This window comes from Muscardinus avellanarius (assembly GCF_963383645.1).
Source record: "Muscardinus avellanarius genome assembly, chromosome: 12".
NCBI classification, from domain to species: Eukaryota; Metazoa; Chordata; class Mammalia; order Rodentia; family Gliridae; genus Muscardinus; species Muscardinus avellanarius.
In genome coordinates, this window is record NC_137798.1 from 52,113,170 (window position 1) to 52,136,767 (window position 23,598).

The window sequence follows — 23,598 nt, forward strand, 5'->3', positions numbered from 1 at the left end:
CAAACTAATGCATGCATATCTATGTTTATAGCTACACAATTCACAATTCCAACTATGGAAACAGCCAAGATGTTCATCAACAGATGAATGGATTACAAAACTATGGGATATGTACAAAATGGAATTTTACTCAGCTATAAAGAAAAACACAATTATGTCATCTACAAAAAAAAATGGATGGATGGAACTGGAGAACATTGTGCTAAGTGAGATTAGTCAGTCACAAAAAGTAAAAAAAAAATTGTATGCCCTCCGTAATAAGCAGAAACTAGGGAGAAAATAGGTCATAGGAGGAACGGTACACAAAGATACTATAGAGGAGCAAATAAGGTGACCTAACTGAGGGGATGGGAGGATGATGAGAAAAATTCTCTAATGCACATGATGTACATTCACAAAAAAATCAAAGTCAATCACTAAGCCAAACATGAGAAGGAGGGAGGGAAGGGAATGGGGTGGAAACTGGGTAAGGGCTAATTGGATGATGTGTACATCTTATACCTCATTAAGCTGTATGACTACAATGCACCAATAAAAATTTTTAAAAAAGAAGTAAATTCAAAAAGTGGGTTAAAGTTACCATTTGTGCAGCAAATAAAAGAGACATAGCATTCTTGAATAGGTAAAGATGTACACTGTTAAAAACTGAGCACAAAGAATTCTTCCTCTATGGAATTTCCCATTATTGCCCTAAGTAGAATTCATGGCTTCTCAGTCTGAACTTCCAACAGCACGTTCTCTGTGCTTCTCTTGTACAGTTAGCTTATTCTCCTCCATGCTTACATGGAGGTAGTGGTCCCTAATCTTTCCTCATACCCATAAGAGTATGAACGCTGTTCTCTCCCTTACAGCAACTAACACAGAGCTATCAAGGAGTAGAATTTTTCTAAACACCTATTAAAAGCATCACTTGTAATTATTTTCCTGTTTTAATATGCTGAGGTAAGTAACTAATACATGACTTTTAAAAATAGAACTTAACTTACATTATAATAGAACTATTTTTATTTTAATAAATACAGAGCTGTAGAGACATGTGCATTTGATGTGTGCGTGTATGAGAGAGAGCTGGGAGGGGAGAGCCCACCAAGAGCTTGTAAACAAAAATATCGTAATTAAGTCCAGAAATTCTTAGAAAACGGAGATGGGTTAGAGAGATATTGTACTATTACAGACTTATGGATGGTCAGAATCAGAGTTTACATACTGTGATTTCTCAGATATAAAGAAAAATAAGCAGAAGCCTATTTATATTATCAGGAAGTAAGAGTTCATTTAAGGAAAATCTATAACCAGCTCACAGATGTCTTGCCCTGTGATTTTCTGTCTGTAGACCATGGAACACATACAAACTAGTGTGTAACCTGTAAGTCTTGGAAATAAGTACCTGCCAAACAACAGGGTAAAATGATCAAATTAAACTTTCAAGTTAGTAACCATTGTTTTGACATCATTATATTACTAGCGTATTAAAAAACTGTAGAATACTTTCATAAAAACTAACTAAAGCATTTATGAAACAATCTTACATAAACAAGAGTCTTCTTTTCCTAGACATTTTTAACTGGCATTAGCACTACCCTCAGTTTGTACAACTCTTGTAGCCTAGGATAAATATGACAAGAAGGACTTTATCCACTAAGCAGGATCGCTTACATTTTGATAAAGTAAACGTGCATAACGAAGTGTTCTATGCATTATTATATCTTAAGTAATTATAAGATTATGTAATGAATATACAACACTTTTTACTTGAGATTGTATTTTATGGGACTCTTCATACATTATTTTAATGAGCAAAGATAAGCTACACTCAGTTTTTAGAAAAGGAAACTATAATCAAATGAGAACTACTGAATTGTTAATTTCTAGATTTTGTATGGTCCTGATTAATTTTTAAAAGGTAATAATGAAACCACTTTAGAGATACAAAACAATATAATAAAATTCTCCCTGGTGTTTTGGGGAGATGTAATTACTAGAGAATATTAAATTGGGAAAAGAGAAATAGAGCACTTAATCTGCATAAATAATCAGGACACCTGCACAGAACTCACAGTTCTGTTTTGTGGGAATGTTAAAGGATGAGTTTTCTATCATTTCAGCTATTATCTTTATAGTTTTTACTAATGAAATATTGTGGGAAAGAAACTATTGATGACTGAAAATTAAATTTTATGACTATAAATGCTTAGGAAGAACTGCATTGACTACTAGTTTCAACTTCATAAATAATTTCCATTCAGAAATTCATGGGGGGCTAAATCTGAACAACAATTTCTTGGAAATTAGCAGTGAACTCTGAACAGCTTTCTGATAATATATGTCTTGAAAATACATGTCTTTTTGTAAAAATTATGAATATACATTTACAACTATATGTTCATTTTGTTCCTAGCGTATACCAAATGTCTTAATTGTACAAATATTTTGTCTTTGTATTTAGGGATGCCATTGATCCATTCTAATTATAAGAAATCCTTTTGGTATAGCTATAGAGTATCACCAAAAGAGCTTACTTTTTAATATTAAGGGCTGATATAATTAAGCCATGAGAATTATAATCTCATCAGTTGATATATCCATTGTAGTAGGTTTATCTGGGTGGAAACTTAGGGCAGCGGGGTGTGTCTGGAGAAGGTGGGTCCCTGTGGGTATGGCCTTGGGGAGTCTGCTTGTGTTTCTGAATCCCCTTGCTTGCTCTCTCTTGCTTCTGACCTCCATGATGTGAGGAGCAGAGCCTGTGTGCTCTCCTTCTTCCTGCTTCACATCTCATCCTGAGCTCCAGCTCTGTACACTGGCTGCACATGGACTGAATGCCCAGAACTCCAAATAGCTGTGAGCAAATATAACTTCCTTACTCTAAGTTGTGTGGTCAGGTTTACTGGGATACAGCAGTGAGAATGTAGACTAAGACACCTTCAAAATTAAGTGAGATTAGTCAGTCACAGAAAGTGAAAGGTCATACATAAGTTTTCTCTTATATGCAAAAGTTGGGAGTAATTGAGAACTAAGAGGGACTTCAGATAATGGAGGAGAAACTCTAGTGGAGCAAGGGATGTGGTCTTGGGGAGAGTGGGGGATGAAGAGAGAGAATAAACGAGGAAACACATCCACTGACATTGTGGACACATGTGAGAATACCAGCACCAATATGAATACCTTGTATGGGGAAGGGGGAGTGATGACAGAGCTGTGGAGAAAAGCCACCTAAGTGCTGTGTGCATGGAGGTTACTATCACTATGAATTAATTACATTATGATGGGAGACTATAATGCACCAGTAAAAACATAAAAAGTTTGTAGAATAATTTGTAAGGTAGTCAATAAAAATTCAGTTATATCATCTTTCAGAGGTATTAAGATATATACTGTACATAGCATTAGAATTAGCAAATAAATAAAAGGCTGGGCGTGGTGGCGCAGGCTTGTAATCCCTGAGCTTGGGAGGCAGAGACAGGAGGATTGCGATGGTTTCGAAGCCAGCTGTGCTGGCTTAAGAGACCCTGTTTCCAAAAAATAAAAAGTATAAAAATAGGTCTGAGCTGGGCGTGGTGGTGCACGCTTGTAATCCCTGCGCTTGGGAGGCTGAGACTGGTGGATCGCGCAGGTTCGAAGCCAGCCTCAGCTACTTAGTGAGACCCTGTTTCCAAATAAAATATATAATGGGTCTGGGAGTATAGCCTGGAGGTAGAAAGCCTCTGGGTTCCACCCCCCAGTACCACCAAAATAAATAAATAAATAAATAAATAAATAAATAAATAAATAAATAAATAGGTCTGGAAGTATAGCCCGGATGTAGAAGGGTTTCCAAGAACCCCAGTACCACAAAAAAGAAAGAAAGAAAGAAAGAAAGAAAGAAAGAAAGAAAGAAAGAAAGAAGAAAAGTATATCCACCATGACTGGGAAAGAAACGCTGATTAACAAAAATACATTATTTCTTCCAATTAAAAGTTTGTATTTTGGGAGATTAAACAGTATAATCAGGAAAAATATCTTAGGGTTTGTATTGTTAAGAATTGATTTTTTTATAAATATAATAAAATATATTTATAATAAATAAAGTCTCTGGAAACATAAGGACAGAGGAAAACGACATTGAAGGCCTGGCAGTATAGGTCAGTGGAAAAAAATATTCATTCATTCCCGAGCTCAATGCTCAGAACCAAAAAGAGAAAGAAGAAAAGAGAAGAGTAGAGAAGAGAAGAGAAGACAAGAGGGTAAGCAAGGGGCAGAGAGGGGAGAAGAGAAGAGAGGAGAAAGAAATAAGACATTGGTCAGGTCAAATACTTAGAAAGAAATTACATACTGGTTAAAGATCTGGCTAAATTATGAAAGAATCTTTAGTTAAGAGAGTGTCTCTGAGGCCACATTTCCTGGTGTTGAAATTTCAACCCTCCCTCTCTTTTCTAATACTTTTATTGGTGCATTGTAACTATACAACATAATGAGGTTCAAAGTGATAGAAACATACATACACACAACACTTGGTGCATTTCCCTTCGAATCCCACCTCACTCCCTCTCCTTCTCCATATGTTATTGTGATTGGTGTTGGGAATGTCTTACATATACATAGCATTTTTTTAAACTGCTTCAAAATCAGTTACCCTTAGCCCCTCACCTCTTTCACTTAATTTTCTTCCAGTAATTGCAGAAATTGCTCTTGATTTATCTAAAGTTCATTTTTTTCTATCCAATTTCTCTTTAGCGTCTACCTGTGAGGGACTGGTTAATCACACTTAGCATAATATTCTCTAGTTCCATCCATTTCCCTGCAAACGACATAATTTGTTCTTCTTTATGGCTGAGTAAAATTCTGTATGACCCAGTTATACCACGCTTCTCTTTCCAAAAGAAATTAAGTCTTATATATTGATACATGCATACCCACGTTTATAGCAGAACAATTCAAAATAGCCAAATTACAGAGTCAGCCTAGGTATCTGTTAACAGATGAAAAGATAAAATTGTGATGTATATTCAAATATTCACACAATAGAACTTTACTCAACCAGTTCTCTTTCTTTTCTTTCCTTTTTTTTTAATGGTATCCAGATTTAACCCAAGGGAGTTCTGCCTCCGAGTCACACCCACAGCCCTTTTTTATTTTTGAAACAGGACCTCACTAAATTGCTGAGGCTGACCTTGAACCTGCAATCTTCCCTCTGAGCCTCCCAAGTACTTGGATTAAAAGGTATGTGCCAGCATGCCTGGCTCAGCTCACTTTCTTAAACAAAGCTTGTTTGGGCAAAGTCACTTACTCATTTACTCTTTCATTTTACTTTTCTTTAAAATGAGAATAATATTTCTATCTCATAAGTGTGTTAAGATGTTTAAAAAGTTAATGCATAATAATGTAGCTAAAGTCTGGCACATAGTGCTCAACAAATGTTATCACTAACGTTTATTTTAACAAAACTGATCAACTCAAAGGTTCCAGAAGCTTAAAAATAGAATTTGAGAATTATAAGTTTTTATACTAAACATATAGATGATAATCTTGAAAAATTGCAGTTTTAATATATATATTTTAGTAAAATGATTTCAGAACAAATATGTTTAATATGACAATTCAGATTTTAAAAATACAGTCCTTTTATGTGTATAAACTAGAGGTAGGTAAATTACTACTGCTCAGAACAGACTTTTATGATGTTTCTGAAGGTTACGCTATATTTCTGTGCAGTTAGGAAAGTGTAAATCCATGCTCTGCTGAATACATATTGACTTCTTCCACAAAGGTTAACTCTATTTCAATATTGACTTTTTTATTTCTACATTTTAGGTATCTGAGATCATGGCCAAAAAGGAAAATAATATGTTGAAATGATTTAAAAATTTAAGTAAAAAATATGTTTACAGTGTCATTTTGAAGTGGTAAAGGGTTTAAGACAGGGGCTGATAAAATAAAATATTAAAAATGAAATTCAAATTAAGGCCTCCTGAGCACACAATGGGAAACATATAGTTTCTGGAATACACTGTATAGCTTAGTGGCTTTAAAACATGTCGCAAATTATTTGACTCTATGACCATCATAGAGTGTAATATTTGACACTTCTTGAAACTAGACTGGACTTGTCACTGCCTTGAAGAACAGAATTTAGTAAAGGTAGCACATGACTGGGAGGCTAGATTAAAGGAACCCAGGAAGCTCTTGGGACACTCATCTAGGATCCTTGTAGATATTTTCTATCTTGAAGCTATCCTGTGTAGTTAACAAGTATTTAAGAGTATATTATGTATATAAGAGTATATCATGTAGATAAGAATGACAGAATGAGAGGGGCAAGAAAGAGAAACAGAAAGACAAAGAGTGACTGACCTGACACGTGTGTGTGTGTGTGTGTGTGTGTGTGTGTGTGTGTGTGTTTGCTTTTATTGGTGTATTACAGTCTTACATCATAATCTCAATCATATTAACAATGACATCCAGGCAGACAGGGCTTGATGCCCTTCCCTCCCTCATTACCTTCCCTCCCACTACATAGTACCCAGATTGACATTGGTAAATTCACATGTATACACATAGTCAAAGGTAGTATTTCCATTAATATCCATATTCATAGCAGCACAATTCACAATAGTCAAATTATGGAACCAAATTAGGTGTCCACCAATAGATAAATGGATTACAAAATTATGGGAAATACACACAATGCATTCCACTCAGCAATAAATGGGGACAAAGTATGTCCTTTGAAAGAAGGTAGAAGGACTTGGAGAACATTATGTTAAGTGAGATTAGCCAATCACAGAAAGTGAAAGGTCATGTGTTTTCTCTAATATGTGCAGGATAGGGAGTAATTGGGATACTAAAGAGACTTCAAATAAGGGAGGAGAAACTTCAGTGGAGCCAGGAAAGAGATTTAAGGGTAGAGTCCAGATTTTTAGTCCAGGCAACAGGTGTTTGATAAAACCACCTTGAATATGATTCGAACCCCGGTCACCTTCTGACTGTAATTGTATGAGAAACCCTAAATATTTTTACTAAATTTTTCAACCCACAGATTTGTGAGCAATGCAAATTATTGTTATTATTACAAGCTGACATTTTGGGATACATGTTACTCACAATGAAAAGCAGAACAATATGGCTTTCAAATGAGCTAGTCAGATCACAGGCATTATTTGAGATGCCTTAATATGCATAGAAAATTCGACTTCCAGGAAGATGGCGACCGAGAAAAGTGGGGCTTAAGAGCCCCGCTAACAACAAATCTCCATTACCACAAAATCAGTGCCTTTCATAGCCAGAAAACACCATCACCAGTGAAACAAAAAATCACCAGGCTCCAGAGAGAAAGCAGACTGAGAACAGAGCCACAGAGGAGATACACCGGCCTCACGCCCAAGGACACAGCAGATGTGACAGCAGCGCCATACTGCCGGCAGCACCGGCGAATTCACGGGATGGCTACAGCAAGCCGAGGTGAGCCACTGCAGAACAGCCAGGCGGGATTTCTCCGCGCAGAGAGCATCTAAAGCTCCCAGTGGCCGAGCTCAGCACACGCTGCAGGGATTCAGAGTGGAAATCAAAACCAAGAAGAAAAATACCAGCCCCACAGCCGAGGGTGTAGCAGCAGCGCCATATTGCCACCGGCGGCAGCAGCACCGAATTCAGCGAGGCCAGTACAGCTACATCTGCATACTCAAGAACAGTGAGTCAAATTGCGGGCCACAGAGGAGAAATCCCAGTACTGTACTCCCTGGGTCTTGACCAAGTGGGGGAGGGGTGGTGGCAGAGATATCACACCATAGGAGAACGTGCAACCTGGCACCCCCCACAGTCTAAAGCAGCCTCTATCGACTCTCTGGGTTGGAGACTCTGTGATACAACCGAGTAAAGGAGTAGTGGGGTCTGAGATACTACTGACTTGAGATCCAGAACACCTTAAGTGAAGTCATAGTGACCCAAGGGAAGAACCCAGAGAAGGCACAAACATCGGAAATCATGGGAAAGAGGAATAATACTGGAGCAATAAATGCCCACAACCCCACAACATCAGAACCCGATAAAACAGAAAATCAGAGATTTCTAGAAGATCAAATCAGGAAAATAACTGTAGAAATAATAGAGGTGCTTCGAAAAGAACTCAGAGAGAGCCAAAAAGAGATAAAGGATGCAATTAATGAAGTAAAGGCCTTAATTCAAAGCACAAACAACCGATTAGAACACATGGAGAACAGAATTCGCTCTTAGAAGATGAGCAATCCAAAAATGAACGCGTAGTTTCTAATCTAGAAAAAAATATCCGACATCAGGAATCTGATATTGAAGAAATATGGGCCCATTTTAAGAGAGCTAACCTAAGAATAATTGGAATAGAGGAGGGAAAAGAAAGTGAAACCAAAGGGATCAACAATCTCTTCAAGGAAGTAATAGCAGAAAATTTTCCAGACATAGAGCAAGAGGTCGATACACAGGTCCAGGAAACTTATAGAACTCCCTTTAGAAAGGATCGGAGAAGAGGATCCCCACGCCACATAATTGTCAAAATGACCAATGTGGAAGCCAAGCAGAGAATCTTAAAGGCAACAAAAGCAAAGGGCCAAGTGACATTCAGAGGCAAACCAATTAGAATCACTCCAGACTTCCCAAACCAAGCCATGAGAGCCAGAAGGGCTTGGAGTAACATATTCCAAACTATGAAAGAAAACAACTTCCAGCCAAAAATTTCCTACCCAGCAAAACTTTCTATCAAATTAGATGGGGAAATAAGAAGCTTCCATGACAAACAGAAACTGAAGGAATTTATGTCTTCAAAACCAGCACTAGAGAAAATACTCAAAGAGATTAACTACAAAGAAGAAATAGGTAACCCACTCCAGAACTAGAGAAACAAGATTTTCCATCCAACAGACAACTAAGATTGGTTATCTGTGGAGATTCATTATTTATGTTAGTCTTTTACCTATCTCTAAAGGGTATTGTTTGCCTTTATTGTTGTTAATTTTTAGCATTTCTAGTTGGAATATTAATATACCTTCAGATATAGCATTTGGAAATATTTTATCCCATTCTATTAGTAACTTTTAACTCTGTTTACATTGTCTTTGGATATACAATATGTTTTTTTATTTTTTAGGGAGTTTGTATACTCTTCTGTTGCCTGTGCCATTGAAATCATAACCAAGAAATCACTGCCAATTTCAATGTTGTGAGGTTTTATGACCCAGATTTTCTCCTAAAAGTTTATAGTCTTAAGATTTATATTTAGGTCTTTTATCTATTTTGAGTTAATACTTGTATATGGGATTAGGTAAGGGTCCAATTTTATTCTTTTCCATGTAATTATTATTTTTCAACAATATTTAGTTAAAAGATTATTATTCCCACCACCAAATGTTCGTGGAAACCTTGTCAAAAATAACTTGACAATATAGGGAAGAATTTAATTCTAGGCTTTTATTTAACTCCAATGGTTTATATATCTGACTTTAGAATAGTACTACACTGTTTCAATTATTGTAGCTTTATATGGTTTGAAATCAGAAAATATATATCTTCTAGCTTTGTTCTTTTTCAAGATCGTTTTGGGTACCTAGAGTCCATATTCCATATTAGGATAAATTATTTTCTGAAAAATAAATATATAAATATATGATAGTTTCACCTAAAAATAGGAAAAAAATTCTCTGGTAAGAAAGAAAGCAAAAAGATATATTAAAATGTTATCTTTAAGTCATCAAAAGCTTGGTATCAGACAAATGAAACTGTTATGTGAGATTATCATTTTTAATTTTAGATAAATTGCCATAATACTAGATGTCAACTACTAAGCCAAGCATCGGAGGGAGGGATAGGGAGAGAATGGGGTGGGGATTGGGTCGGGGCTGACTGGGAAAAGTGTGCATGTATGTCTACAAAAGTATGTATCCTACTATGATGTATGAATACAGTGCACCAATAAAAAAAAATAGTGCAGGGCACAAAAAATTCAAACAAACAAACAAAAAAATTCCCTAGCTTTGCTTTAACATCGAATCCATAATTAGCCTGTCAAAGTATAAAGAAATGAGGAAGTTTACTAGAAATAAAGAAGTCTACTATAAAATAGTGAACTTATACATGCATTCAGTCAACATACGATTTATTGAGCATCTAATAAGCTGAGTGATATTTTAGGCTACAGACACACATTTCTGAACAAGATATCAGAAAAGGTTTTCCCACTATCATCACATGAGAAAGACATAACAATAAGAAAATATGTATACAATAACTTCAGGTATGTGGTGAGAGAAAAAAATAAATTGTGGTATTGGAATGGGAAGTGGGCTATTTAACATGAGGACTCAAAAGAACAGTTAAAATTTACATTCCAGATAGAAATCACAGCAAATGTACATCTTGAGCGTGTGAAGAATAAGAAAGTGTGTCTAGATTGAATAAAGAGGAGAAGCATATGAAGTTGACACAGGATAGGAGAATTAGGAACAAGATCGTAAAAAGAAACCATCTACATAAAGAACAAAAGCAGGAGAGGTTAATAAGATATGAGTAACAATGTTAAAAGCTATTAAAGTGAAGCTTCTATATTCTGAGCACAACTGTCATAAATTTATTCCAAGTATGATCCACTGGAAAAAAGTGAAGATAAGGTGGACAGATGGCACCAGGAGATTATATCCTGATAGCCCACAAGATAATAATTTAAATTAAGGATTGAAACTTGGAAAAATACATGGTTCACTAAGACCCAATTCTAACCAATCAAAATACCAGATGTGGGACCACAAGAAGGAATACAAGCTCACCTCCCAAGAACATCAATGGATATTCTTTTTCAGGATCCTTCACTCTGTATAGGAGTTAGTTTGTCTATTTTTAATATTTCCTTCAATTGCAAATGAACGTTCATATCCATTAGTCTTTGGACTTAATTCATTAAAGTCCACTGGACAAAGTACCCAAGGAGTTCCAGAGAAGGAACTCTGTATAAAAGTAATGAGGAAAAATGCTAATTTTATTCTGAGTAAGTTGCAAAGTTATGGAAAGAATTTGATCAGGTGAATGAGATAATTTTTCTCAGGCTGGCTCTTGATTGATGACTAGCTATAGACAAAAATCCATGTCTTCCTATTCCCAAGCGCAATGGTAAGGATATATTTCACAGCCTTTAAATCACTGTGTGTGGCCATATGTCTGAACTTTAGTTGATTAGAATATTACTGAAACTAATGTGAATCTGCATATTAAAATATTCCATTTGTGTTTATTCAACATCCTTATCACTTTTAGATGACAGAGATTGAGGCAATATTCAGAGAAACCTTAGTAACCTCAGAAGCCACAGCATACAATCAGAGATGATTAGCTTAGATATATGAATAGATGAATAGCTGCATGGAATACACACACACACACCTCAAACAAAATACCACCACCATAACTGTCAACCAGGAAACACTCTGCTCTTTCATGAAGAATATTTAAGTGTATTAGAGGACATAAAGCATATTCAAACCATAATACAAAAGTATTCTTTTGAGTAATTAACATCTCTGAGTCTATTCATTAACTCATCCTACTCTAATTCATCCAATATAGTAGATGAATGTTTAAAATAATGGCTTATATGGAAAGAATATTAATAAAAAGACTGCATTAATCAACCATGGGGGATATACTAATGATTGGAAAATATTGGTACCATTGTATGATCAGATTTCAAAGTATATTTTAAAGATATAGCCAGGAGGTCTTGCTGATTAATCATAATCATGAATGCAAACTAAATATTTAAAAATCCCCATAATCTTTTCATATCTTCATGAAAATAGGTAATAGATGACTTTTTCTGGTTCACTTGTGCCTAAGAATTGATCCAAATAATTCCAAAGAGAATGCTAAGCAGACTTCTTTGTTACACAGAATTTTCAAAGAAAGTGGTAGAAGCATTATTCCTTGATTCTTAGGCTGTGTTGATGACTACAGGTAGAGAAGCCAGAGAAAAGATTTGATTAAAATCTTTGGAGAAAATTGTAAGATAAAACTTCTTCTTTTTTTTTTTTTTGGTGGTACTGGGGTTCCTGGAAGCCCTTCTACCTCCGGGCTATACTCCCAGACCTATTTTATATTTTTGAAACAGGGTCTCTTACGCCAGCACGGCTGGCTTAGAACCTGCACGATCCTCCTGTCTACACCTCCAAGGGCAGGGATTACAAGCGTGCACCACCACACCTGGCGATAAAACTTCTTTTAAATATAAGTTGAATTTCATTTCAATCCTTTTGAAGAGCTTATCATAGGACCTGTGAGAGCTTTGAAATGTTTCTACTACAGGGGTGCCTAAATCATATTTGTAGACATAAAAACAGGTGTGGCAATTGGATAGAGGTGGTACATTAACATTTGTGTGTCTTTGATAGGCCAGCATTTTCAACAGTCTGATTTGAGTCTCACATGGAAAAAAGATGAGTTCATTTTGAACTTTGTTTAGTTGACTATGTGGAAGATAGATTCTACAAAATGAATGTAGAGGCATATTATAAGCTGTTCAGGGGAAGTGACACATTCAAGGAAACTTGTAGAATTCCCATCACTAGTAACTTCTTCAGATACACAAATAGATATATTTTTTATAAATAAAAACCTCAGCCAGGTGTGGTGGCACATTCTTGTAATCCCAGTACTTGGGAGGTTGAGACAGGAGGATCATAGGTTCATGGCCAGCCTCTGTTACCTCAGGCTCTCTGCAACTTAGTGAGACTCTGTTTCAAATAAAGAATAAAAAATAGGTCTGGGGGCATAGCTTGAAAGTAGAATGCCCCTGAGTTCAATCCCCCATACAAGAAAAATAAATAATAAGAAAAGGAAAAAATAAACAAAAACCTCAGAAGATTCTATTAATATAACACATAAGAAAAGCAAATGCTACATACAGCGATGACTGGGTCCATACTCCACCCAAGCCAGGTTGTTTAGACAGAACTTAGCTTTTAAGCAAAGAGTGGGGGAAGTAGATGGAAGCAGAGAATTGACAGATAAACAGGAAAAAGCCAACTGTATTTTCTCCTTCTTCCACATATGAGAAAATATATTTGATCTTTAACTTTGAGACTGTTGTAATTTTCATTTAGCATAATAATATCTAATTTCATCCATTTTTATGCCAGTGACATAATTTTGTTCTTTTTTATAGCTAAGTAAAATAGCATTGTGTATATATACCACATTTGTGTTATTCTTTAGATAATTCAGGAGAGTAACCAATAGAATAATGAAAGGGGTTAGAGGGAAGAAAGTAGGGAGGGTAAAAATGAAAACTGATGAAAAAAATCAAATTATGCTATGCCCATGCAGAAAATTATCACTACCAATGCCACTATTATATACAGGTAGGGGTAAATAACAGGATTTGATCTGAAAGAAAACACACCAGGACCTGAATGTATGTATGTTTATATGACTTTGAACCTCATTATTACATATAATTACAATGCACCAGTAAAAGTATCTTAAAAATCCAACCATACTACCTCTTTCTTCCCTATCTCAGGTTTCCTGTCCAAAGTAGACCCAAATTTTTGAGGGAAGAGTATATTATAGTAAATCAGGTTTAGAGCTTTGCTAATATTTTGGAGCAAGCATCCAAAACACTGAACTAAATGTGTGTTTATAACTTCGGTGCACTCTAGGATACCCAGAGAGGCCACAGGACCCTAAAATGAGTATCTTGATTATAAATGATGTTTATTCAATACAGTGGTTTATTTTATGATAGAAGAAAAATGAGGGCATTTCTAAATACAATGCAGTGGTTTATTTTATGATAGAAGAAAAATGAGGGCATTTCTAAATACAATGAATCATAACAGAGAACTTCAAATGGGAGTGACATATCTAATAGGTCAGGCCACTCAACATGGAATAGATAATCAACATAATTTTGTTTTCAGATATATTAGACAACTGCTTATCACCTGACTTAGGAGAAATGTGACTCAATCACTGTAATTTCTTAAAGGATCACAAAAAAAGGAATTGTTGCTTTATTTAAAAGTGTTCTGCTCAAGTTGTAAACCACAGGGGATTCACATCTAGTTTGAGCTTGTTATCTACATAGAATGTTTTATACATACATACATATATATGTGCATCTATATGTTTAACTTTAAAGATTTCTCTTTTTTCAGAAAATCAAATGAAGACACACACACACACACACACACACACACACACACACACAAACATTTCGAGAGTTCTCCTTTATCAGAATGTCAAATGAAGTTTGAAAATTTTTCTGGAGTTTAATTCTTTTCTGCACCCCATATACTTATTTTGTGCTTACGTATTCATGAATTAGAATGGTATTTCTATGAACAAGACATATTTGTGCATGCTCAGAAACATACTGTATGCATCCTGATTTAATTGCATGAAAGAATGGGGAAAATAAGCCTAGCATTCTATCTCTATTTTATTGGTTATATAGTTAGTCTAAGACATGGAGAGACCTACAAGTTCAGAAGACTTGAAAATAATTTATTTTATATAATAAAAAATTAAATTTTGAACTGACCTTCTTGGCCTCAAGAACAGAAATCAGATGCTCTCACACTATTGTAGCAGCTTTTCTTTCCTCTCCTAGTTTATTCTAGGATGCATTAACCAACTACATTTCTATATTCAGTAAGATTATGTGCAATCTCGATTACATGAATTATGTGAATACCACTGCTGAGAAGTCCTACTGGTAGTGTAATATTATTATGCAAATGTACAATTCAGACAAATTAAAGACATAAAAAGAAATTATGGATCAGAGAAATAAACTTATAGAGCTTTATTTATTTCAGGTCATTTATGTCAAAGTTGGAAACTTTGCTTTATAAGGACACAAATGAGTACTGGAGGTAGGGTAGGAAGGAGCAAATTATTCTCTGAAAATCTATGTACTGTGCACTGTATAGTCCATTTAGTGAGGGGACCTGAGCAACACTGACTATTCTGCTGCATATTTTGCCAGCTGTACATGCATTTAATATTGCAAATGACTCTGTTGTGCAAACGAAATTCAATGCAAATTTTTTTTTTACATTTTTGATAAATGGTAAAATGAGAGATTCAACATTGGATCCATGACACTTAAGGATAGATATTTCAATACTTTAACTAACTTTACAACTATTTTAGCAATATTTGGTGGATTATTTCATGGCTCCTTGGGAAAGTGAGTATTATAAAAGCAAACAAAGAACAAAAAGTAGAGCTAAAAATAAACAACTGTGATCATACTATCCTCCTTCCTTTCTCCTTCTCCCACCCCCCATCAATCTCTCTCTCTTTCTCTGTCCCTACGTCATTTTCTTTATTTTTGGGGTAGAATGAGATCAGAATTGGGCTGATCACTGAGACAAAGTTTAATAGTACTCTTATTTCATTAATACTAACATTTAAACCAGGAAGTTTGGGTGCTTACATTCATGAATCTTTTTATGTATTTCATATATCATTCCTTGCAATTCTATCTTTTATAGACCATGAGCTCCCTGAAGCCAGGGATATAGCATTTGATTCTTGTAGTTACCTTCATATAACCCTCATATTTGTTGAGTTTGTATAACATGTAGTAGTTGTCTAAGAGGATTTTGTCAAATAATTAAAATAAAGATAATGTCACTGATTGCAAAATATTTTAATAATTTATTTTCCAATTTTAACATTTTTTTTTTTTTTGGTGGTACTGGGGTTCCTGGAAGCCCTCCTTCCTCCGGGATACACTCCCAGACCTATTTTATATTTTTGAAACAGGGTCTCTTACACCAGCACGGCTGGCTTCGAACCTGCGCGATCCTCCTGTCTCCGCCTCCCAAGCGCGGGGATTACAAACGTGCGCCACCACGCCCGGCTCCAATTTTAACATTTCTAAAACCAGCATGCAACTTATATCTGACAGTCTCTCACAGCTGTTATTATCTAGGTGGTCACAGCAGCAGTGCATGACTTGTAAGAAAATCTGAGATAGTATTTCTCTTTAATTATGAATTATATAGACTTTCTGATAAAAGCAATGATATTATAAAAAAAAAAAAACTATGGTCGCCAAACACTCCAAAATGAAAACCAATTAAAAGTTGAGCTCTGCGTATAAAGATTGGAGAATAATTCAACCAATTTAAGTTGCCTTATACTTACCTTGGCTTGTGTGCCAAAGGGACCATATGGTTTAAAAGAAAATTAAACATAAAATAAGAGTCCTTTTAATAAATTTCCACCTAATAAAAAAAGCATTGTGGTAGTTTAATTAGTAGTGTTTTATTTTTGTAATGATAGATAGAAGGATGGCACATTTTGCCATTATTAAATATTGTATATTCTGTAATTATTTGGCACAGAAGGCACTCATCAGAGTCTCTTAGTTTATATGATAATATTTAGCAATATTTTGAGTATAGAATACGTTTGTCAGAATATTTTTAATAATTAGAATAATAAAGAATGATATGGTCACTAAAGCCACTACAATCTATATGGACAGAATCACGTATGTTAATCTTGATATACTGGATTATGCTTTGCTTAAATTATAGTCGGCCAACATGAATCATTTACATTTGCATGTTCAGAAGATCCTCTTGTGCACATGGATAGCTCTATAACTTTAGAATCATCAGGTCTACCTCCAACTACAACACAGGAATATCTCAGGTGAAGTAAGAGATCAAGAAACGTGTGTTCTCTCTGAACACCCTCCTTGCACTTGTTCACAGCCTCCACAATAGAGAAATAGCATCTGCTTGTACAGCACCAATGTTGACAGAGCCACATTTGGACACTGGCAGCAGCCACAACTCAACATCACTGATACTGCTGACTTAGTGTCCCACATTTAATTCAATTCTTCAAATAAGCTTTGCCTTTCTTCTCTCTTACCTTCTCAATTTCATTTTGTCAAAAGCTCTGCTCAATCTAGTGCAAATGTCATTAGTTATCCCCAATAACCTCACCCAGAAATGAGTAGAAATAACTTTTTAAAATCTCTCTACTTGATATCACTATTGATGTATTTTATTTTCACTGACAGAATATTTGTTTTTTTTGTTTTTTTTTTTTTTCAAAATAGAAAATTTATTTTTTTTTCTTTTATTTATTTATTTTTATTTTTATTTTTTATTGGTGCATTGTAATCATATATCACATTGGAATACAAGACTTGAGAGGATATACAAGCACATATCATCCAGTCAGCCCTCATCCAATCCCCATCCCATTCCCTCTCCCTCCCTTGATACCATGCTTGTTTGGTGAATAACTTTGATACATTTGTTTATGTATCTCCTGCATTTTTTTTTCTATTTAGATTACTTTTTTTTTGTTTTTTTTTATTTTTTTAATTAATTTATTTTTTAAATTGGTGCATTGTAGTCATATATCAATCACATTGGAGTACAAGACTTGAGAGGATATACAAGCACACATCATCCAATTAGCCCTCCTCCAGCCCCCGTCCCATTCCCTCCCCCTCCCTCCATCCCACACTTCTTTGGTGATTTACTTTGATACATTTGTTTATGTACCTCCTGCATTTTAAAGAGGCTCCGTCCTCCAGTATTACATACCCTCTGATTGATCACATTAGTTGCTTCACTATAGGGCCCTTTCTATAGCTCAACCTCTTCCTGTTGCCCTTTTCCTCCTAGTTATTGCTGATTAAGAGAAGCGTCTGATTTATATTTTCTGCGATATTTCTCTGTGCATGCTGCGTTGCAAGTACCAATCCCACTCTTGATGGTCCCAGTAGTGGCCTGGCTACTCAGTGGACTGATCCAGACCTCGCTGGCTCACGCAGCGGCCTTGCCTCATGGGAGGACCCAGTTCTGGTCTCGCTGGCCCCTGAACTGGTCAACCCCTAAGCTGGCTTTGGTCCCGACCTTGGAGGCCGCAGGAGTGAACTTGCCTCATGCCAGGCTCCGATGCTGGCCATTGGCCCCTGCACCGGTCTAACCCCTTGGCAGGATTCCAATCCCGGCCTCGGAGGCCCCAACACTGGTAATGCCTCACGGCAGGCTCCGATGCCGGCCTCACTGGCCCCAGCACCGGCCTAACCCCTTGACAGGCTCTTATCCTGGCCTCAGAGGCCCCAGTACCGGCCTTGCCTCACGGCAGGCACCGATGCCGGCCTCACTGGCCCCAGCACCGGCCTAACCCCTCGGCAGGCTCTTATCCTGGCCTCGGAGGCCCCAGTACCGGCCTTGCCTCACGGCAGGCTCCGATGCCAGCCTCGCTGGCCCCAGCAGCGGCCTAACCCCTCGGCAGGCTCCGATCCCGGCCTCGGAGGCCACAGCACTGGTCATGCCTCAAGGCAGGCTCCGATGCCGGCCTCGCTGGCCCCAGCACCGGCCTAGCCCCTTGGCAGGCTCTTATCCTGGCCTCGGAGGCCCCAGTACCGGCCTTGCCTCACGGCAGGCTCCGATGCCGGCCTCGCTGGCCCCAGCACCGGCCTAACCCCTCGGCATGCTCCGATCCCGGCCTCGGAGGCCCCAGGACTGGTCATGCCTCACGGCAGGCTCCGCTGCCGGCCTCGTTGGCCCCAGCACCGGCCTAACCTCTCGGCAAGCTCTTATCCTGGCCTCGGAGGCCCCAGTACCGGCCTAGCCTCACGGCAGGCTCCGATGCCGGCCTTGCTGGCCCCAGCACCGGCACTGACAGAATATTTGATTATGGTGTAATTTTTTAGATCTGTATAAAACTTCACACTTAAATCCCTGCTTGTAATAGGTAATTGATAACTGTTTAATACATATTTAAAAGATGCATATACTAAATTTCTTAACTAACATACGATCTGTTTGACAGTGTTTTATGTTATATATAACATGTTCTCTTTCTTTCTATTTTTCTTTCTCTCTGTAGTGCCAGAGATCACACCCAAGGTCTTGTGCTTGCCTGAACTTGAGCTATATTCCTAGCCCCCACTTTTTTCTTTTCTCTTTTTACTAAGAACATTATAAAAATGTATCATTGAGAATATGTTATATAAAACTCTCAAATGTCAATATAAAGTTTGCCATTAGGATTTAAGAATTTTTGGTTCTAGTTATAATTATACACTTTACCATTATTTATAAAAATTTTCTCTGTATGTTATTTATGTATGAAATTCTTGAGGAAATAGTATTTTATAAGCATTACAGTACTTGATTTTTGATAACATAGCTAAGCTTGAAATCTAAGTTGTACCATTCCTGAGGCAACCTTACCTCTCACAATGATGTTGGTGGACTTTTTTGCAGGGTTTCCAACATTATTATTGGCAATGCAGCTATAAGTACCAGCATCATCCGAGGTGATAGCAGGTATGGTCAGAGTTCCTCCATTCAAAACAATCTTTTCAGGCAGAGTCCCAAAGGACCTGACCCAGGTGAGAGTGGGCGCAGGTTCTCCTCCTGTTGTAACACACACTAATGTTATGGCCTCTCCAGGATTTACAACTATAGGATCATCCACCAAGAGTTTAATGGACGGAGATGCTAAAAGACATAAACAAAAGGACATGTGCCTATTTAGATATGTCACAAGTGGAATTCAACAGCATGCTTTATAATTCATTTATTCAGTCAAACAGTTGAAAAATTGTTCTCTTGTAGCAAAATCACAGTATATGACTCAAATTTTAGCAAGACAATGAATTTTGAAATTTACTTAAATGGTGTATGCATATAGAACTGAATTAAGAATGTTATATCTGGAAAGGTGATTTACATTTATGTCTCCTTGGATTACTGTTCTAAAATTGGGGTCACAAGTGTGATCAAAGTTTAAAAACAAAATATTCCTTTTCTCTTAAATGATGATGAGCTCCTTTTGTTCTTGTCACTCCCAATGTAAAGACTACAGTGGTTTTGTCTTTGTATTTTAATGATAAAGATGGTAGTTTATTTAACTTTTGGACAGTTTTGACTTGCAAACTGAACACATAGGTATAGATCATCTTAGTCAATTACCATTCAATGGGCCTGTTTATTTTCATAAAAGGAATAAAAAATCATCTAGTTGTAATGCAATCCCATACTGCATTTATTGCCTCATCAATTGGAAAAGTCTAGGCAGTGAATTCTCATAAACATGGCTTTAAATTTAGAGAGAAGTAGACATATGAACTCAGCCATCAAGCCACACCTGCAACTACTTTAATGTTTGGATTATAAAAACTCTCCCAATGAAAAAAGTGTTTTGTACTTAGCAGGTTAAAAATATAAAAATGACCATTCTTTCGATAAAATATTCTAGAAGTTAAGGATGTGTTGCATGAAATCAAGCCATATCAGAAATATTTATACCATTTTATATTCTTATATAATTTTATATTAATTTAGTTTTGAGCTAGAGTTAAGAATAAAAGTTAAATTCCTTCTGTCTGTGCTCAAGATATTCTGCTGTGTTTTCAAAAAGAAAACCAGAGGAGTGCAAAATAATGGACTCACTCTATGGTTTCATGAGAAAGACATGCAGTATCTCTATGACATTTATAAAAGCCATTGCTTCATAATGGATCATCATCTCAAACAATATGCACATTTTCAATATTTCATATTAGCCCTTCAGAGGTACTGACACTGAATTATAAAGATCTGTAATTAAAACTTATTGGAATATATATATGTATATATATGCACAAACAAATATACATATGTATATAATGAAGGCTTTATAGTTAGTGAAAGTAATACACAATATATATAGTACACACATATATGAAGACATATATGTGTGAATGAATATATATATATACATATATATGAAGATATATATATATATCCCCACAGTATGTAGAAAAAGGTATTTTAAAGAGCTAGCTATCTAAAGGGACTGAAATAAAATATTATAGTATATATGCATACCCACATTTATAGCAGTACAATTTACAATAGAAATTTATGAAATACACAATTATAAAATATATACACAATGGAATTCTACCCAGCATAAAGAAGAACACAATTATGTAATTTGCCGAAAAATGGATGGACCTGCAGAACATTATGTTGAGTGAGATTAACCAGTCACAGAAAGTGAAGGGTCTTACATTTTCTCTAGAGAGAAATCAGGATATAAAAGTGACTTCAGATAAAGAGGAGAATCCCCAGTGAAAAAATAAAGGTGATCTATGGTTATAGGGGAAGGGAGAATAAATTAAGGAATCATTTCCATTGATTGTATGTACATATGTAAGAATACTAATGTCAGTCTCAATATACTATGTGGGGAAGGGGAGGAGTGAGGAAGAAGCCAGGAGGAAGCCCACCAAGTGCTGTGTGTGTGTAGGTTATTATCATCCTGAACTTCATTATGAGTGAGACTACAGTGCACTAATAAAAGTATAAAAACATAGGTATTTAATATTACTAAATTTTTGGAGAACATTACTAATTAAATATTCTTAAAATATATATAATATTTAATTATTAATATATTAACAGGAAGAGATAAAAGAAGTATCTCTTGAGGTACATAGCATAATATTACAAAGATATTTAGTTGAAATATAATTACGGAGATCCTAATAATATCATTTATTACCTCTGATATTCTCTGAAATTCAAAATAGCCCAAGAAGACCATAAAATCACTAGCAACTGCAAAAACTTAAGAATACTCATATTTTAAAAAATATTTATTAGTGCATTGTAATCATACATCTTGATGAAATTCAGGGTGACAGAGGCATGCCTGCACACAGCACTCACTGACCCTCTGCATTTCCCACCCCACCCCCTCTCCCTCTCAACCTTCCTATGCTCAGCACAGTGAGTGGCTCTGATAAGTTTGTGTATTTACATCATGAAGATTGAAATGTTTCCGTCTTCAAGTCTTTCTCCCCCTCTCACCCATATTTTTTTGTATCAAATTTTTCAAACTTTAAATCCCAAGGAGAAAAGAGGTGGAAATCATTGTCACTTTTGTGCTTGTATCTTACTTTTTATTCTGTAGACTCAGCCTTTTGAAACTATAAGGCTTTGCTTAAGAATCATAGAAGTTTAATCACCCTAAGGGTAAGTGGTTTGCTAGGAAAAAATTAACATAGACTAGACTTCTGGGAAGATGGCGCTTGGGGTCTGTGGTGGTTACCTCTTGCCTAATCATGCAGGGACTGTTGGCACTGCACTTTCAGAGATCCCCAGCAAAAAAGGCCAAGAACTTGAAGCAAAGTAAGGGGCTGAAGCTCATAGGAATTGTAAACAGTAGGCGTCTCATCCCATGATTCACAGAAATCCTACTGCCTGGACCCTGACTAGACCATGCAAAACCTCCAAACTCAACATAGGAAAGTTTTTGTTGTTGTTGTTTTTGTTTTTTGTGGTACTGGGGTTCCTGGAAGCCCTTCTACCTCTGGGCTACACTCCCAGACCTATTTTACATTTTTTTAAAAAATTGGAAACAGGGTCTCTTAAACCAGCGAGTCTGGCTCCGAACCAGCGCGATCCTCCTCCTGTCTCCGCTTCCCAATTGCGGGGATTACAAACGTGCGCCACCACGCCCGGCTAGGAAAGTATTTTAATATGAGCAAATTTTTTATTCAACTATTAGCAATATTTTAAAGAAGATGCTTTAGTTTAGATGGATCACTTACTAACTTTTGGATAGATCAGAAGTCATGTAAAAGATTCTAGGTTTGGACGCTTGGGAGGTGGTGACAGGAGGATCACGCAGGTTCAAAGCCAGCAGTGTTGGCTTAAGAGACCCTGTTTCCAAATAAAAAAATATTAAATAGGTCTTGGAGTGTAGCCTGGAGGTAGAAGGGTTTCCAGGAACCCCAGTACCACCAGAAAAAAAAAAAAAAGATTCTAGATTAGTTTTATTCTCATAGACTTCCATAGACTCATATTTTTCCTTTCCCATTATGTAATATCACCAAGGTTACTATTACTGCTTTCAGCTAGAAGTGAAGTGTCATGACTGCATTCTCTGAAGTGTGTGCAACAGCTGAGTGTTGAGATCACGGACTTTCAGGTGAGACACCTGGGTTCAAATCTTGACTTTGCTGTTTAGTAACTGTATGATGTATTACAAGTTTTTTTTCCACATATGAGTGCCTGTGCTTCCCATTGTCAGAAAGGAGAAAATAATTGTGGCTATCTTCTTGAGATATTTTAATATGTTTAGAGTACTTGCAATAGTACCAAGTACAAAATGTGTACAGAAAAAGTTTTTCGGTCACTGTGTGTGTGTGTGTGTGTGTGTGTGTGTGTGTGTGTGTGTGTGTGTGGTACTGGGGTTCCTGGAAACCCTTCTACCTTCGGGCTACACTCCCAGACCCATTTTTATATATTTTATTTGGAAATAGGGTCTCTTAAGCCAGAAAGGCTGGCTGCGAACCTGTGCGATCCTCCTGTCTCTGCCTCCCAAGCCACCACGCCTAGCTTCTTTGGTAATTTTTTGAATGACTATCCTTATATCTTTGTCCATTGCTTGATATATAGTGGGTGCTTAATAAATATGAAGAGGGAAAATAAAAAAGTAGAAAAATAATGAACTGTATAAACTATCCAATCACTAAAAATATGGGTATTTTATTTGACACAGTTATTTTCAGACCATTTCAATTTTTTGAAGGTCCCATAATATATAAAACAAATGAAAAACATT

At 36.4% G+C, this 23,598-nt stretch overlaps 1 protein-coding gene across 2 annotated transcripts in view; it reads right to left on the reverse strand.

Annotated features, from left to right (window-relative positions):
• Positions 1–23,598, reverse strand: part of MDGA2 (MAM domain containing glycosylphosphatidylinositol anchor 2) — a gene marked incomplete at both ends in the record, with an annotated part of 848,361 nt that overhangs the window by 245,797 nt on the left and 578,966 nt on the right. For both annotated transcript variants that reach the window (XM_080707341.1, XM_080707342.1), the window contains one exon: positions 19,212–19,481. In XM_080707341.1, coding sequence (XP_080563467.1) covers positions 19,212–19,481 — 270 coding nt within the window. The remainder of the gene's footprint in view (positions 1–19,211; positions 19,482–23,598) is intronic.